The sequence below is a fragment of the Lycium ferocissimum genome, chromosome 12 (assembly GCF_029784015.1).
Source record: "Lycium ferocissimum isolate CSIRO_LF1 chromosome 12, AGI_CSIRO_Lferr_CH_V1, whole genome shotgun sequence".
Taxonomy (NCBI): Eukaryota; Viridiplantae; Streptophyta; class Magnoliopsida; order Solanales; family Solanaceae; genus Lycium; species Lycium ferocissimum.
This window is the reverse complement of record NC_081353.1, coordinates 16,938,769-16,954,513: the sequence shown is the minus strand read 5'-3', so window position 1 is coordinate 16,954,513 and position 15,745 is coordinate 16,938,769. Positions and strand designations below refer to the sequence as shown.

The 15,745-nt window shown below is 37.5% G+C and overlaps 1 protein-coding gene across 1 annotated transcript in view; it reads right to left on the bottom strand.

The window, feature by feature from the left end:
- LOC132041192 (phosphoinositide phosphatase SAC2-like) overlaps positions 1-15,377 on the bottom strand; it is a 29,298-nt gene extending 13,921 nt beyond the window's left edge. Inside the window, exons 1-9 of the mRNA XM_059432016.1 lie at positions 14,756-15,377; positions 13,438-13,642; positions 13,190-13,355; positions 8,966-9,188; positions 7,914-7,990; positions 1,884-2,071; positions 1,709-1,806; positions 1,345-1,478; positions 1,124-1,252 (exon numbers count right to left, since the gene is read on the bottom strand). Of these exons, the coding sequence (XP_059287999.1) occupies positions 1,124-1,252; positions 1,345-1,478; positions 1,709-1,806; positions 1,884-2,071; positions 7,914-7,990; positions 8,966-9,188; positions 13,190-13,355; positions 13,438-13,642; positions 14,756-14,860 (1,325 nt within the window). The 5' untranslated portion in view covers positions 14,861-15,377. The remainder of the gene's footprint in view (positions 1-1,123; positions 1,253-1,344; positions 1,479-1,708; positions 1,807-1,883; positions 2,072-7,913; positions 7,991-8,965; positions 9,189-13,189; positions 13,356-13,437; positions 13,643-14,755) is intronic.
- Positions 15,378-15,745: the final 368 nt, after the last annotated feature.

Here is a 15,745-nt window from a genome sequence, read left to right as displayed (position 1 = left end):
CTAAGCATAAGCATATCCCTTAATCATGCCATCTGACAATGACAGGGACTAAAACCTAATTTGTTTTGCACCATCCCTCCACAAATTCAAATCTAAATCAGCACAAGTATGCCGTCCTGCAGCCTCATACGTCTAGTGAGCCTTTTCACCTGTCTAGACTGCAGAGACCGGGGGCTGATCACTTAGGACTTCGAATATGACAAAACAATAAGTCAAACACCAAAAACGAGATGTCTCAAAAGTTTTAGCCTATTTCCGTCTCAAGACAATTATACCCAGCCAATCAACTGAGATGACAAGCACAGCATAACTACAGACTGCAGTTCTTTCGCAATTCGGATACATGACTTTCTCCTGGGGTAATTTATTAGTAGTATGTTAGACCAATAACTGATCCAAACTTTAAATACAGGAAGTTCAGGAAAAGATGGTCATCACTGTTGAATACATAATGAAGTAATTAAAAATATGCTCTCTAATAGCTTAAGCTTTTAAATGAGATGGTCACACATTTCAAAATAATATGAAAGCAGGCAGAGGTCCTGGATTAGAGTCTCACCGCCACCCATTTCCATGTGTTTGGCCCATGAAAAAAATTGAAGCCCGCAGGTGAGGGAGCGCGTGTGAAGACATAATTAAGTAATTTAAAGTATGCTCACTTAAGCTAAAGCTTTTTGATGAGATGGTCACACACTTCAAGAATTACCATCCGTTTGATGCAGCTTGGCAAGATTTACATTCATTAGTCCATAAAATTTCCATAAGCTCTTAAGAAGGGGGATAAAAAAGGGAATCACTACCCGAAGGAGGATACTTAATGCAACTACACCAAAGAGGGAAAAAAAAAATCTAGATATTCAAGACCGTGAGTGTAAAGAAATAATACAAAATTGATTGGTCTTCTGACAGCAGCATAGAGGGATAAGGTGAAACATCAAAGAGAATGAAACACCAAAAAAAGATAAGACTTTGCTTAAGATGAGAAATGACCAATTGGACATGATGTAAATAATCAACGCAATTATACAGAACTCTATATGTGCCAACACATGAAAGCAGATTATTTGTATAGAAAGAATGTCTTCCCAATGTTTGCATTTGTCAAATGACATGAGAAACTTACTCGATAGTCGGCCATTTCAAACATCCCTCAGATCTTAAGGCTGGTGTTACTTGACAATAGAAGAAACCTGTCAAATTCAATGCATATGTAGCCACTTTTCCCAGAGAAAACAAGACATTTGTAGCTTTGCTGAAAAAGGGGGGAAAAGAAAAAGCAAAAGTTATAGCAAATCAGATCTTTGAATAAGAAGTTAAAGAAACAGAAATAAAAAAGTCAAATACCCTCGTGAATGCTTGTTCAAATCCCAGTGGAGAAATCTAAGTCGATTCTCCTCAGATAGATCCTTATTGATGAATTCAATTGCATTAGCAAATTCCGTGCGAAGGATAGACTCCCGGGGCTTTTTTTCTTGGGTCTGTCAATTGAAGAATTTCACAGTGGTGAGATGCTTTTCTCCTTATTCTCTCTTCTTTTAGCATATTAGCATGCCTAGTGAGCTAGGGAGGGGGGAATCAGGGTGTTCAAGGAAGAAGGCTCTCTGCTCCAAAGAAGATACATGTTTTTACTTGCCCCTTAAGACATTATAACAGTATGAGTCTGATCCTTTGACAGAGACAACAACAGACTGAAAAAAACATCCCTCACCTTAATCAGATCCAATATAATTATGGGGTTCCCATATCTCTCAGCAAGATTCTCGAAATGAAGTCTCGTTGCTTCATATGTTTGATCCTTCTTTGACACTAAATGACAAACACTAAGTTAACCTAACAGCAATTTTAAATTCTTACAAAGGTAGCATGAACTAGCTTGAACATACATATAATATCAGGCTTAAGAATTAGTCGTGAAGTTTCCTGAAACCAAAAGAGCGGGATGGACCCACGATTTTGAACAACAGAACTAATTTGCACTGGCAAATCTTCAGCGACATCCTCAAATAGCATCTGCTCAGTCTCAACATCATTCGCAACTCTACCATTTTCATTTACGCCTCGCTTCAGATATCTAGAAAGGCCAAAAAAAAAACAGTCAGCACCAGAATTGAAGAGTGCGCTCTAAGAAGAAAGACATGATGCCAGATGAGAAATATAATTCAAGAAGACTGATGGAAATGTCCAGTAGTTGAACAGATACCTGAAACCTATGGGATTGCATAATAAACCATGCTAAAAAGTACTACACAATCACCCATTTAAAATGTACAGTAACAAATATTGCAAGCCTGGGCATCTTTCTATAATAACTTTATTAAGTTATGCTGCAGGTTGTCTGGTTTCCTGTAAACATAAGCTATACTAGCTCATCAGTAGCCACGTAGACTATGCTATTAACTGCCAACCATGGATTGAAGCCACAGATCATACAGAAAACTTGGCCAACTTGCCAAAATAGAATACCTTCTGCAAATGTAGACTAATATCGAGAAAGTTTAGATGATAAACTGTAACTACTTCTACACACACGCAGTACAAAATCGTTAAATACCATACTTCCTATCCATATCAAAAATGTTAAATACTCTCTCTCCCACACACACACACATACGTATGTGTGTGTGTGTCTATATATATATAATATAGGGGAAATAACCCATATATACGGCCCACGCATCTAGTTTGCAGCCGAGCCCACTGTATCATCGGTATATATACTAATGTATATATACGGCCCACACATCTAGTTTGCAGCCGATGTAGCCCATGGTATCTACTTTGTCTATATAATGTATATGCTTTGTATAATCAGGTATAAACACACGAAACCAACTCAAGTTGCAGTGTATAGATAATGTATCTGTTCTGTATAGCTATGTATAAGTTTTTCAACTTCTTTTGTAACTTTTGCATCTGCTTGATGCCTTTTTATATACACTATACATTAATGTATATGCTTTGTATAACAATGCATAAACATTGTAAAACTATGCGGGGACTAAAAAATTCCTATCTAACACCACCATATCTCCATCTGTACACCATCATCCATTGTTTCATTCCCACAGTAGCACAATGAGAGTCACTACTCAAGAAAACATAGGGATTAGGCAGAACCACAACAGATGCGCCATCATATACATAGAAACCATGACATAGGAGAGGGCAGAGAGCTAATTCTTCATCAGCACTTTGGCAAACATCAGAGCTCACGCCGCTCACGAGCTCGTTCCCCCGGCAGCGTTCATCTCCATCGTCATCCCAAAACTCCACTGCTCACGCACACACAAAACAGGGAAATACAGAAGGAGTCTTCTTCTTCACAATATAGAGAAGTTAGAATAATAGCTGTAGAGATCTAGAGAGTAGAGCACAGATAGAGGATTTTTCATGGGAGAAATAACATTGAAAGGGGAACACAGGAAGATTCCATTTTTGAATAAAGAGAGCACGAGGTGTCTCCGGCTTGTTAGGATTCGGATTTGGAGCTCCATTTCTGTAGGGCATTGTTTGAATGGAAGAAGGGAAAAAGTATATAAGCGAAGAAACAGAGAGGAGCGGAGAACGAGGAATATGGGGAGAAGGGAAATAAGTTAGTTGAGTGAGGAGCTTTGGGAAAGTGTAGAAGGAGATGGAGAAGCCATGGAAGAGATAGATCCAATAAACAGAGCCTCACGTGGGAGACTTGCAAACTAAATTGCCGAAGGGTTAATTGGGGTAAGAAGTGGATAGTTGGGCCAAAATTGACAAACTAGATGCCTGAATGGACGCTCAGCTTAATTTTTCCTATAATATATCTTATCCATGACAAGGCCCAAAAGCTTTTGTATTTTATAATGAGAACAGTACACTTTAAACTGTTCAATAGGGCAGAACAAGGCTAATATACACTGAGCAAACAGAAGATATCACATGTCATTTTCCAGATTGCATGACCGTCATAAGAAACTCAGATATTACCTTGTAGTCAGTTTTATAAGTAAAAATATTGTCATTAGTGACTACTCAACGTACAGAAATTGCCACCGTCCAACATAGAGATTTAAGATTAAAAAGTAGTGAATGCAGAAGGTAGATCCTTCAAAATGGGAGTGTGTTAGATTTACAGCACAATTATGGACAATGTTCTTATGTCTCACAGAAGTCCAATGGACAATGCCTGAGCATACTGCTGACTTGCTAAGCCGCTGGATTAGAAGAGGGGGAAGCAAGAGCCAGAAAAACTGGTGGAAAGTAATCCCTTCATGCATCTGGTGGACGGTATGGAAAGAAAGGAATGGGAGATGCTTTGAAGATACATCACATTCTATTCAGAAAGTGAAGGAGAATTGTATTGCATCATTCTACTTTTGGTGTAAAGAACAATGTATAGAGAATGTAGATGATCTTGTAGATTTATTAGGAGCACTGTAAGTTTATCTTTTCTTTTTCTTTACTGTCCTTTTTGGAGGTTGCCAGCATTAAGGAATGCTGAGGAATACAACAACAACAACACACAAAAAAAAAAAAAAAAAAAAAAAAAAAAAAAAAAAAAAAAAAAAAAAAAAAAAGGGAGAGTGTTAGGATCAGGAGACTAAAGGCCTTCAATATGTTCCTTTTGGAATGGCTATGGACATCCTCAAATGTTAGAAATGCATAACGGGGAAAGGTGATATTTGAGTAATATGGGAGATCGAGTAATGGATGATTTTCAAACGAAGTAACAAGCCCTTATGAAGCAAGTTTCTGGAAAGAGATCATATAAGGGAAAGATTCTTTCTTGGTACCAGATGGGAAAGTCGACTAGTCGAACAAATGATTTAGAGACTTATTCCTGAAGGAAGCATCTCCATGCCACGTGCATATGACATAAAGCCCGTTTGGAATGGCTTATAAATTGCTGAAAACAGCTTATAAGCTGTTTTCAACTTTTTGTGTTTGGCTGGCCAGCTTATAAGTCATTTTGTGCTTAAAATAAGCTCAAAAAAATAATTGGGCCCGTTTGGCTTAGCTTATCTAAAGCAGCTTATAAGCCAAAAAAAATAAGTTGGGCTACCCCAATTTTTTTTTTTTTTTTTTTTTGGCTTATAAGCTGCTTTTTTTAAGCCCGTCCAAACAGGCTCATAGTAAGAAATAGAGTAGCATCACCAGTTGACCTCATTATAGAAACCACTAGGTGTCTACCTTAGGACTAAACTCCCTAAGGAGTCAGAATTTGGAAGAAAAGAACTAGATGAATTCATACTCAAGATCTACAGTTACATCGGGATAGGTTAAAGTGACTATAGAGCAATATAGAGAGGACATGTATGCAAGAGAGTTCACCATGGGATCTTGGTACTCATGCTCGACAAGTGGAAGCTTGGAGAAAGGGAAAACAAGAAAGTAGAATCCCACATCAATTAAGTGTATGGGTTGAAGCCTCCTCATACGGTTATGGACAATCATCACCATTTAAGCTAGCCTTTCAGATACAGTTAGGCTCAACATCCATTTTCTTAATACGGTATCAGAGTTAGACCCATCCTTGATGTTGGGCAATCCAACATTGGTGACACCCATATTATGCTACTCCACGCTACATATGTTCAATCCTCGGAGTGCAGAGGAAGGCTATGGGTTAGAATCCCATTGGCTATTTGTATGGAATGTGATCTCCTCATATGATTCCGCATAATCCTCACCACTTGAACTAGCTTTTAGAATATAGTTAAAAGAAGCTCCGCGTTCTTAACAAAAAGCACCTAAAAAGGAAAGATCTTGATAGGCATTTGGACATTAACTTCAATCAAATATTATTTGCAATTTTCTCACGTAGATAAGTTTTATAAAGAAATTCAAAAGGAATACCAAGAAGGTACTTATAGAGTACAAGCAAACTACCAAAGAAAAACAGATACAAAATGTACTCCTACAGTTCCATTAAAGCTAAAAATCGTTTCAAGTTTTCCACTACCCTTTCCTTACACCAGAAATATAGATTTTGCAAGGATAGCATAGGAATCTAGAGCCTCTGATGTTCAAGGCATCTTCTGTGTCTTTCCAGTCAAATGGTCCACGTGATGCACAAAAGAATGGTCTTCCATATCTTCTCCCTCCTCTTGCCTACTATTTGAAACTTCCAAATCTCCAATAAATTTCTAACACTATTAGGCATTACCCATTTCACCCATAGATATTACGGAACAGATCCCTGATCTATGCCGTATGCTTGCAGTGAAGAAATAGATGATTAACATATTCCTGATTTTCTTCAGAAGAAAAACACCTGTTGCATAAAGCATATTCTCTTCTAGCATATCTTGAGTAAGACATTTGTGCCGGGCAGCAATCCATCCAAAACCAGCAACTTTAATTGGTACTTTGGTCTTCCAAAGCATCTTCCAAGACCATGACTCCTGCCCAAACACCTGTCCAAAATCTAGTTTTGGACCAATTTCCAAGCTTCACCACTATATAAATGACAGAATTTTGTAACACAGGCCATAACTACAAATATAATTTCACAAAGTGGCTCCTATATATGAAATCATTGGACTAGGATCCCAGAAAGCCTTTTTACCATATTTAGTGGTAATCAGTTTGTTCCGAGGCTCATTTTGAGGCTCATTTTCTTCCTCGTTAAATCTCCATAGTCATTTGCACTGTAGAATCTTGTTATGAAACTTCAAATTCCTCAACACAACTCCTCCCACTTTCACACTTCTCATTACTTTCTGTCATTTCACCAACTGCATTTTTCTCTCTACATTTCCTTCCCAGAGAAAATGACTCCTAATGGAGTTGATTTTCTTTTCAACCACTAAAGGTATAGGGAATAATGACATTAAATAAGTTGGTATATCATCGGACACACTATTAACCAAAATAAATCTCCCTCCAAAGGATAAATAGTATGTATCATATCCCTACCACACGATTTAACATCTTCAACCTCTTCAAGTGAAGGGCCTTTGGAACCATTCCCTGTCCTCGTCAGTTAATTTGGCCACTTCTTCATCATGCCACGTGGGCCTCCAATGCTCCACTTCTGCAAATAACCCCTTATAATAACCTACTATGTAATTTCTGATACTTTCCTCATCTTCCACCAGCTTCTCCCCAATTTTAATTTTATCAATACAATTAAATCTCTAATGTGCATAAGCTTTCCAGTGAACAAATTTGTATTCGTACTCTTTGCTTTATCCATATCTCCCTTCATTTCTGTCTCTGTGACACCTCTTCTGCCTGTGAAGGAAGTGAATTCCTTTCAGCAGTAACAGTGATATCTTCCTGCGCATGTAGCCTACCATGATCAATTTCCTCAAGTTTAATCATAGCCTTCCTTTCCTTTTCATCCAAGTGAAATTTATATCCAAACACAGCTGAAGCTTTCAAATACTTTTTTTCAACTTCAACCAAGTATTGTCCAAATGGACGGTGTTCATCGTGAATTTTCGCTGACTATCTTAGAAGGAAACGAATAGTTGTCAGTTCGTGTTGAATGAGCAAAAATGATGGAGAAGATATAAATCACTTAATGTTGCATTATTCAGTGGTTCACAACTATGGACCAAGTACCAACCCTAATAGGTATCAATTGAGTTTTTTCCTAAAATAGTATAAGAGGTGATAGTAGTGGAGATAAGGAAGTTCGGTCCTGAGAGGAAAGCAGCATGGAAAGCTAACCTTCAGAGTGGACACAATTAGAGTGAAAGGACTAGGAGAATCTTTCACGTGAAAGAAAATCTAAGATGACTAAAGATTTATGAATTCATTTATACGTTTGGCTCAAAGAAAGTACCACTTTGTATAGACAGTTGGGTAGACTTGTGAGAAGAGCAGTAGCATACCTGCTCACCAATATATATTTTTGACATTGCCTTGGCGAATCAATAAATGCATTTTGCATTAACAAGCTACATACATCTTTAATATATTTAACTGTTTACCTGGTACCAGCATAATGACGTGAACGTCTTGCTATCAAAGTCAACTTGAAGTCCCGCCCAGAGAGAGACAGAGTATCCTGGATTCATCAGAATAACTAGATTAATGGTACATCTTAAGTTTGCGAATAAGGTAAGTCAGACAATCTAGTTTTAGAAAGGCTTCTCTTTGGAAACCACAAAAACAACCTAAGTATCAAGGCATCAAACTAATAGTAAGAATAACTTGACAAAAAAAGTAAGAGAAAGAATAATGTATTATGCTTTAAACAAAACAGCCTCACATTTCAATCCAATAAACATTCTTAAATAGCAAAATTATGTGGCAGATCGTCAGGTTACGCAACAGGTCATAAGGTCAGGTACTTCAGTTCTTTGAATATAGGCCCTATGGAGTTCGGCATGAAATTCCTGGACTTCTAATTTTATTTTTTTTTCCATTTTCATATCCCTGTACCAATTCCCCTCACTATTCACCAGGAGAGAACAGCCTTCTGTTTACTGCTGCCTGCTACTATTTCATGCTACTAGTCAATGCCATTCCTGCCGAGGGTCTATCGGAAACAGCCTCTCTACCTCACAAAGGTAATCTCTACCTCAAAAAGGTAGGGGTAAGGTCTGCGTACTATCCTCCCCAAACCCCACTTGTGGGATTACACTGGGTATGTTGTTGTTGCTGTCGTAGTCAATGCCAATCCTATTCCAAAACCACCATCACGAACCCTAAATTTCCCTTCTATTTGTGTTGCAACATAAAGCCCCAAAACAAAATCATGAAATAGCATTTTCAGATATGTTCGCATGAAAAAGACACCCAGACTTGCCTAAATAACAGAAGCACTATTAACAAGATAATTCAACAGCTGGAAGAGAAATCAGTTAGACAAACAAGTTTGATCCTATCCTTAATATCAACCCCCAGCCAAACAGAAAAGAGAAAAAGAACGCTTGTGGAATCATATGGTTCTCCTTGCATTCCATGGGCTAGATCAGTAGGCCTATATTCCACAAGAGTGGGAATCAATGTAAATTAACTTTAAATACCAGATGATCACCTGCTTGAAGAATCCATAAACCAATGCCACTGTCCAAATAGTGTTGTGAAGGAGATTTCGTATTCCACGTGTCAGATATTCATTCCAGACAAACATGGTGTCATACAGGTCTGGTCCACTCTCATTATTGCACATGTTCTTCTGTAGACTCCTCATAACATGGTATGAGTAACTGAAGAAGAAATCCTTCGTAAGGTCCACCATGCAAAGGAGTTTCCTGTACCTATACCATGAGCAGATCAAGACTAACCGATCATAAAACTAATAAAAGTTGAAATGAACAGAAACGTACAAAGGCCTATAGTTTTGTGGAAAACCCGTCAACCCTGCCCGCATCATAGAGAGAGAGAGAGAGAGAGAGCAGAACCAACATGGTACTATTCTTCTTCTTTTTTTTTTTTTTTTTCTGAATTGTTCAAACCAACATGATACTTTCTTAGTCATCATCAATGCTTTTCCTCCATAGACCCAAAAATTAACAGTCAAACACATATAGTAAGCAAAGGAAGGCCTAAAGAAAACTAGATGACTAGGAACCTCCAAAACTAAATTACTGAAACTAAACATCAGTTAATTTTGTAAGTCTGCTTTTTTCTTGCCCCTTTTTTTACTTTTTTTTTCGGGGGGGGGGGGGGATATCTCTCCAAAAGGAGATTAAATCCAGATCGAGTCTTATTTTATTCAGTTTTGATGTTCCGTTACTTCACATGCCTATATAATTAGAAGAAATCGAATGTGCATGCATATTTTGTCTCCAACATACACTAAAATAATTTAGTACCACATACCAGATTAACAAATTGCAAACCTTATAAAGATAAATCTGAAACAATAATTTGCATACAGGATTGAGAACAAGTCCTCATTAACTTTTACTTGATATAGTAAAATAAATGGAAAGAAAAACTCTTGTATGTAAGCGGTCTACCAAAAAGTAGAGAATCTACAAAGAAATATGAATCTCTAGGAAAGAAACCCAGACTTTTATTGGAATCTCATTAGTACACCAAGAGAAAAAAAGGGATATCAGAGGTTATTCCTTAAAAATATACAAAATCATTTTGTGTCCCTTAGAAAGCGCTCCTATTTTTCTCTTTCTATACAGCCCACATACTAGTTTTTTTTGAGACTATATATATATATATATATTAAACCTGCACCATAACAGTGAAGCCATACTTACAAAAACCCTAGGACTACTGCTTCACAAGGAACCTATCATATCAACTAGTGATTCAGCCTCTTCTACATAGTTTTCTTTACACCAAAAGTGAAACAAAATGATACAATTCTTCTTGATTTTCAGCACAGAATTGCATTTGTCTTCAAAAACTCTATTGTTCCTCTCCTTCCAAATTATCCACCAAATAATAGCCGGAACAAGTTTCCACCAACTCTTTTATCTTACTGCTGCCCCATTATAGTTCCAGCACTTCAATAGCTCACAGCTGGTTGCCGGCATAGTCCAACTTAGTCCTACCATGTTCAAGAAAAGTTGCCACAATTGTATAGTGAAAGAGCAATGTAGAAATAAATAAGAGTTACTTTCTCTGGCTGCATCACACAGAACACATCTAGTGCATAGATGAAAACCCCTTCTCCTTAAGTTTTCCTGGGTGAGACATGCTTCTCTTGCTACCAGCCAAGAGAAACATGAAACCTTATAAGGAGCCTTAGTCTTCCAAATGAATTTCCATGGCCACTGATCAGATTGTGTATATTGCCTAAGCTGATAATTGTATACAGCCCAAATGTTAGTGGAGCATCACAACCTTCTTTATGACGATGGTGTACGGCTATTGCACGAACTTCAATTATTCCACCGCGTACCTGCTACCTCCAACCTCACCACATCACTATTAATATCCAACTTATATCAAAGATTAAAGACAAATTGGAAATTCAAACTGACTAGATTAGACTATAAGATCAAATTAGATCCATTCCAAAATTTAAATTCCCAAACAGACCTTTTAATTTTGTTTGGTTCACGGACAAAGTTATACGGCGATTATAATGCAGGGATTGTACTACAAAGAGAAAGGGGCAGACCATTCTTTCCGTATGTCAATTATGTGGGGAAGCTGAAGAGACCAACAGTCACCTTTTTTTGCACTGCGACTGCAGTTTCACTGCACAGTTATGGTCACTATTCTTTCTTTTTTTTTTTTTTTTTTTTTTTGTGGATCAAGTAAAGGTATTTCCATTCATAAACATGGCCAAACTAGCCGTATACAAGGGATATACCAAAAGGTAAAGCATCTACACAATATGATTCTCTACAAACTCCGCCCAGTCATCTACACTACAAGGAACTTCCTGTTCACACCAAAAGAAAATAAGGGAGCAGAGACTACTCAACTACTCATTAACTGACAGAAACTCGACTCTACTCTGTCAAAAGCTCTCCTATTTCTCTCTCTTCAGACCACCCACATTAACGCAAGTGGAACCACGTTCCAAGCCCTTCATCTTCTCCTCCTTATCCACTCTTCCAACTGAACTTTCACACTTCTTGGCATTGCCCAAGGAGTTCGAAACCACTTCAACATATCCCACCATAATCCCATGGTAAACCCGCAATGTAGAAGAAGATGGTCCATGTCCCCGCCAGCCTCCTTGCACATGCAACACCAACTGACACAGACAACCTTCCACTTTCTAAGATTTTCCATTGTCAAAATCACCCCTAAGGTGGCTAGCCAGGTGAAGAAACACACCTTCTTCAGCACACTTGGAACCCATATAGCATTACGTGGGAAATCAACCTCCTCCCTAACCAAAAATTTCTCATAAAACACTCCATTATTTCTCAAGCCCCACCACCACACATCGGGATTATCCACCGGATTCACTTGCCTATAAAGTAAGTCTATCAATCTTTGAAACTCACTCACTTCCCAATCTTGAAAACCCCTTCTAAATCTCAAATCCCAAAACGTCTTTCCCCTTTGTTGAATTGTCAAGTCTCTTTGGCAAGAAATTCTTCACAAACTTTGAAAGATTTTAGAGTAAATAAAAAGTAAAAAACTGAAACCAATGTTATTTGGTTTTTTAGGTTCTTTATCCTCATATAAGTTATCCTGTGTTGAATTCGGTATATATAAAATAATGCCAAAATTCCCCAAGGGGTTATCTCAATTGGCAAAGGTTGAGGGACTTGTGTCTTAGGTCACAAGTTCAAACTCTGTGCTAATTGAACTAAGTCCAATATTTAAGTGGAGAAGGGTAGAGAGAAGGATGTGATCTTGTGGTCAATAAAGTGATTGAGAACCATGAGGTCTCAGGATCAAATCCTAGCGGGCACTTCTCATTTGTCCAATCCTTGCTGGATAGCGTTACCTAGTAACTAGGCTGGTGAGAGGTAGTAGGTACTCCGTCGAACTAGTCGAGGTGCGGGCAAGCTGGCCCGGACACCACAGTTATAAAAAGAATTAAAAAAAAAAGGATAGAGGGAAAGGCCCATCATCCCCGATTGCGGTTAGCCAAAGAGTTGGCTCCAGACGGATTTCTCAGTCATAAAAAATAAATGCCGGAATTGCAATATAAAATTATACCAGTATTGCTTATACCAGAAACGGAGCACCAACCAAACACAATACAGACTACCAAACTTTATATGACATTTTTCTAATCCCAAAACCAAACATTCCTTTAATGCATGAACTCTTCCCAAAACTGAAAATGGCATAATTACTCAGAGGCACACAACAGAAACTCCACATTCTAGCTGTCAAATAAGCAAGAACAGCTGGAGATGCTAACACCTAAGGCTAACAAAAATTTACACCTTTAAATGCAGACCACGCCAAGCTCAGTGTCAAGATAATAAGCATGATCTTTTTTTTGATAATGGTAACAGTGATAATAAGCATGATCTTGAAGTAGACAAGGCAAGAAATATCCAGAGAATGTGTGATGTGCAGCAAACTGGGTTGAATGCTATTAACCAGGGTACCACCAATGCAGGGGAACTGAGAGAGGTAGATGGTGCCTAACCTCCAGCTTCACTTGCAGGAAGTGAAAGCTTTCAAACTCATTTCAATATTCTACTATTTTACAGCCCAATCTTCTATCATTGGAGTAAGAAATGCCAATTTGCACCAATAACAAGTCAAACAAAAACAACCAGAATACATAGATGACTCAAAAAGTTTAAAAGTGATGGACCATATGAAACATCCTTATCAGAGAAAGACAAACCAAACATAGAAAAAGACGCACCTGTTTTCACTGCTATAATTAACCATCTTTGACCTTGTTGCAGCATTTGGAACTGGGATCATTTCACTCTTAGTGATAGCATACACAGCATGACCACAAATAGCACCAATCTGCCTCCTTTTCGTGATAAGCAGCATATAATAAGGACCCAAAAATTTGATGAAACCTAACAAAGAGCATAGAGATAACTGAAATCAGAAGAATGAAGCCTCTCGCATCAGAAAAGTTATACTCAAGAATTCACATACCGACAATGCCGTAACACGTAGAGACAAATTTCAGACCTCCAGTAGACTTGTTCCCCTCATGTATCCTTCTCAACAAGTCAGAGCACTCACGTTCAGTATAGGTAGCTGAATCTTCACGTATGTTAAGCTCAGAAGGCTCCATCCTGTCAATTTTCAACACTCTCCAGTATGCTCTACTCTTGTCCCTTCCTATTATGTAAAATTTCTGTGACAAAGTTTTTCACCAAACAAGAAAAGTATGTCAAGAACTTTAATGAGAGAAAAGGGAAATAATACAAAACATAGAGGACAGTACTCCTCCAAAAGTAAAGTTGAACTGAAACAAGAAAACTAAAGGACACTTCGGCAATGGGCCCCAACCATATTATACACGCACAAGGCGCCATCCTTAGATAATACTCATTGCTCTTTGATCAGAGAAAGCAACGGAAACTACTTTGTGCCAGATACACCCGCATACATTTTATCGAACTTTGCACCAATACAACATGATTTATCTTGTCGAATAAATATTGGTATGAGCACATATAGAATTGCATCAAATAGTCAAATATCTGCGCACTTTGATGACTGCATAGGATGGAAAACTGTCCAATCGCTGCTTAGGAGCATTTACACTCAAGCTGATCTTAAATAAGAAAGATTAGTTAACAGGTTATAGCAAGTAATAAAACCATTTGTCGACAAAGAAGGTACTAACAAAACAATACATGCTAGCTTGTGGAGATTTAACAGGCTTATTAAATCTATCATTTCAAACCAGGGAATGAACTCCACATAATTGCAGTTTAAGCTTAAAAGGGCAGCTGGTGGGGAAGGGCCGGACCACAAGGGTCTGTTGTAAGCAGCCTTACCCTGCATTTCTGCAAGAGGCTGTTTCCACGGCTCGAAAATGTGACCTCCTTGATATATGGCAGCAACTTTATCAGTTACGCCAAGGCTTCCCTCCAACTTTGCCAGCTTAAGCTTACCACATTTTATGTTACCATTTTCAAAAATAAAAAATTGCCAGCTTAAGAAAATATCCTATGAACCTTACCACAATCAAATATCAAGCATTTTGGCACTCCATAAACTGAATTATCATTACTATCCTAGAGGGAATTCAAGAGTGTCAATTACATCATAAGATCTTGATCCAATTAGCTAAATCAAATGATCAATAGGAAATGCAATCTCTTGACCATTGAACGATCAACTTTTGAACTGTCTTTCACTACTTACAACACACATTTTAAGTACCCTTAAACTCCTCTGATCCTCATCTAATACACTTCACTTTCTTAACCAAGCATAAAACAAGGCAATGCATTATTACCGATAGTGTTTGATATAGCCTGAATTTCTGCATAAACCCTTCTTGAATTGTTGGAGGGGCAAAAAGGTCTTCTTGTTCATGTTGATATTGTTGTTGTTGCTCCATTTCACAAGCTTCCCTATATATATTTGAACTAATATGATACAATCAAAACCCGAGCCTCAGGCTCGGGAACCAACTATTCCAGCATTCAAATCCAAGAAAACAATGAAAAAACAAATCCAATCATGAAGCACTACATACACTCAAAGCAACAAACATCACAATACACTTAAGTTGCTCCAAAAATATCATTTTTTTTTCTTGTTTACCAGCTCAACTACAACAAACAAAACACCCCCTTTGACTTTAAAAACAAAAAAGACTCAATCTTGAAACCCCAATTGCATTTAAATCCCAAATTTAGGGAATGGTAATGGATCAAGAAACAAAAAAGGGATTATATGTATTATTGTATGTAACAAAATGTGGGATGTTCTAGAAAAGCTAAAAATCAACAGAGAGAGAAATTGGAGAGATGAGAACTATATCTGTCTCAGATGGTGATTATATATATATATATATGATAATAATGATGATGTTGATGAGGATGTTGCGTATTTTCTCAGTTTTTTTTTTTTTTTTTTTTTTTTTTTTTTTTTGGTTGACATATAATAAGAGTATTAAATTTAAGAGTTATAGAATAGATCCAGCAATAGCCAAATCAATGGATACCACAATTTTGTTTTATTATTTTGTGGGTTGGGGGCACGTATCATATTTGTTGACGGTAAGGACCACAAAAATATAGGAAAATGAACTCTATGTTTATTTTTATTTAAAAAAAAAAAAAAAGACTTACTTTCTCCGCCTCAAATTATCTACCGTGGTTGTTCGTTTGGACATGATTTGCAATGTTTGAATATGTAATTTGGATATCTTAGGTTGTATTTTCTCTTACATAGAAACCCATAAGTTGAGAAAACTATCAAAACATTCTCAATTCTTATA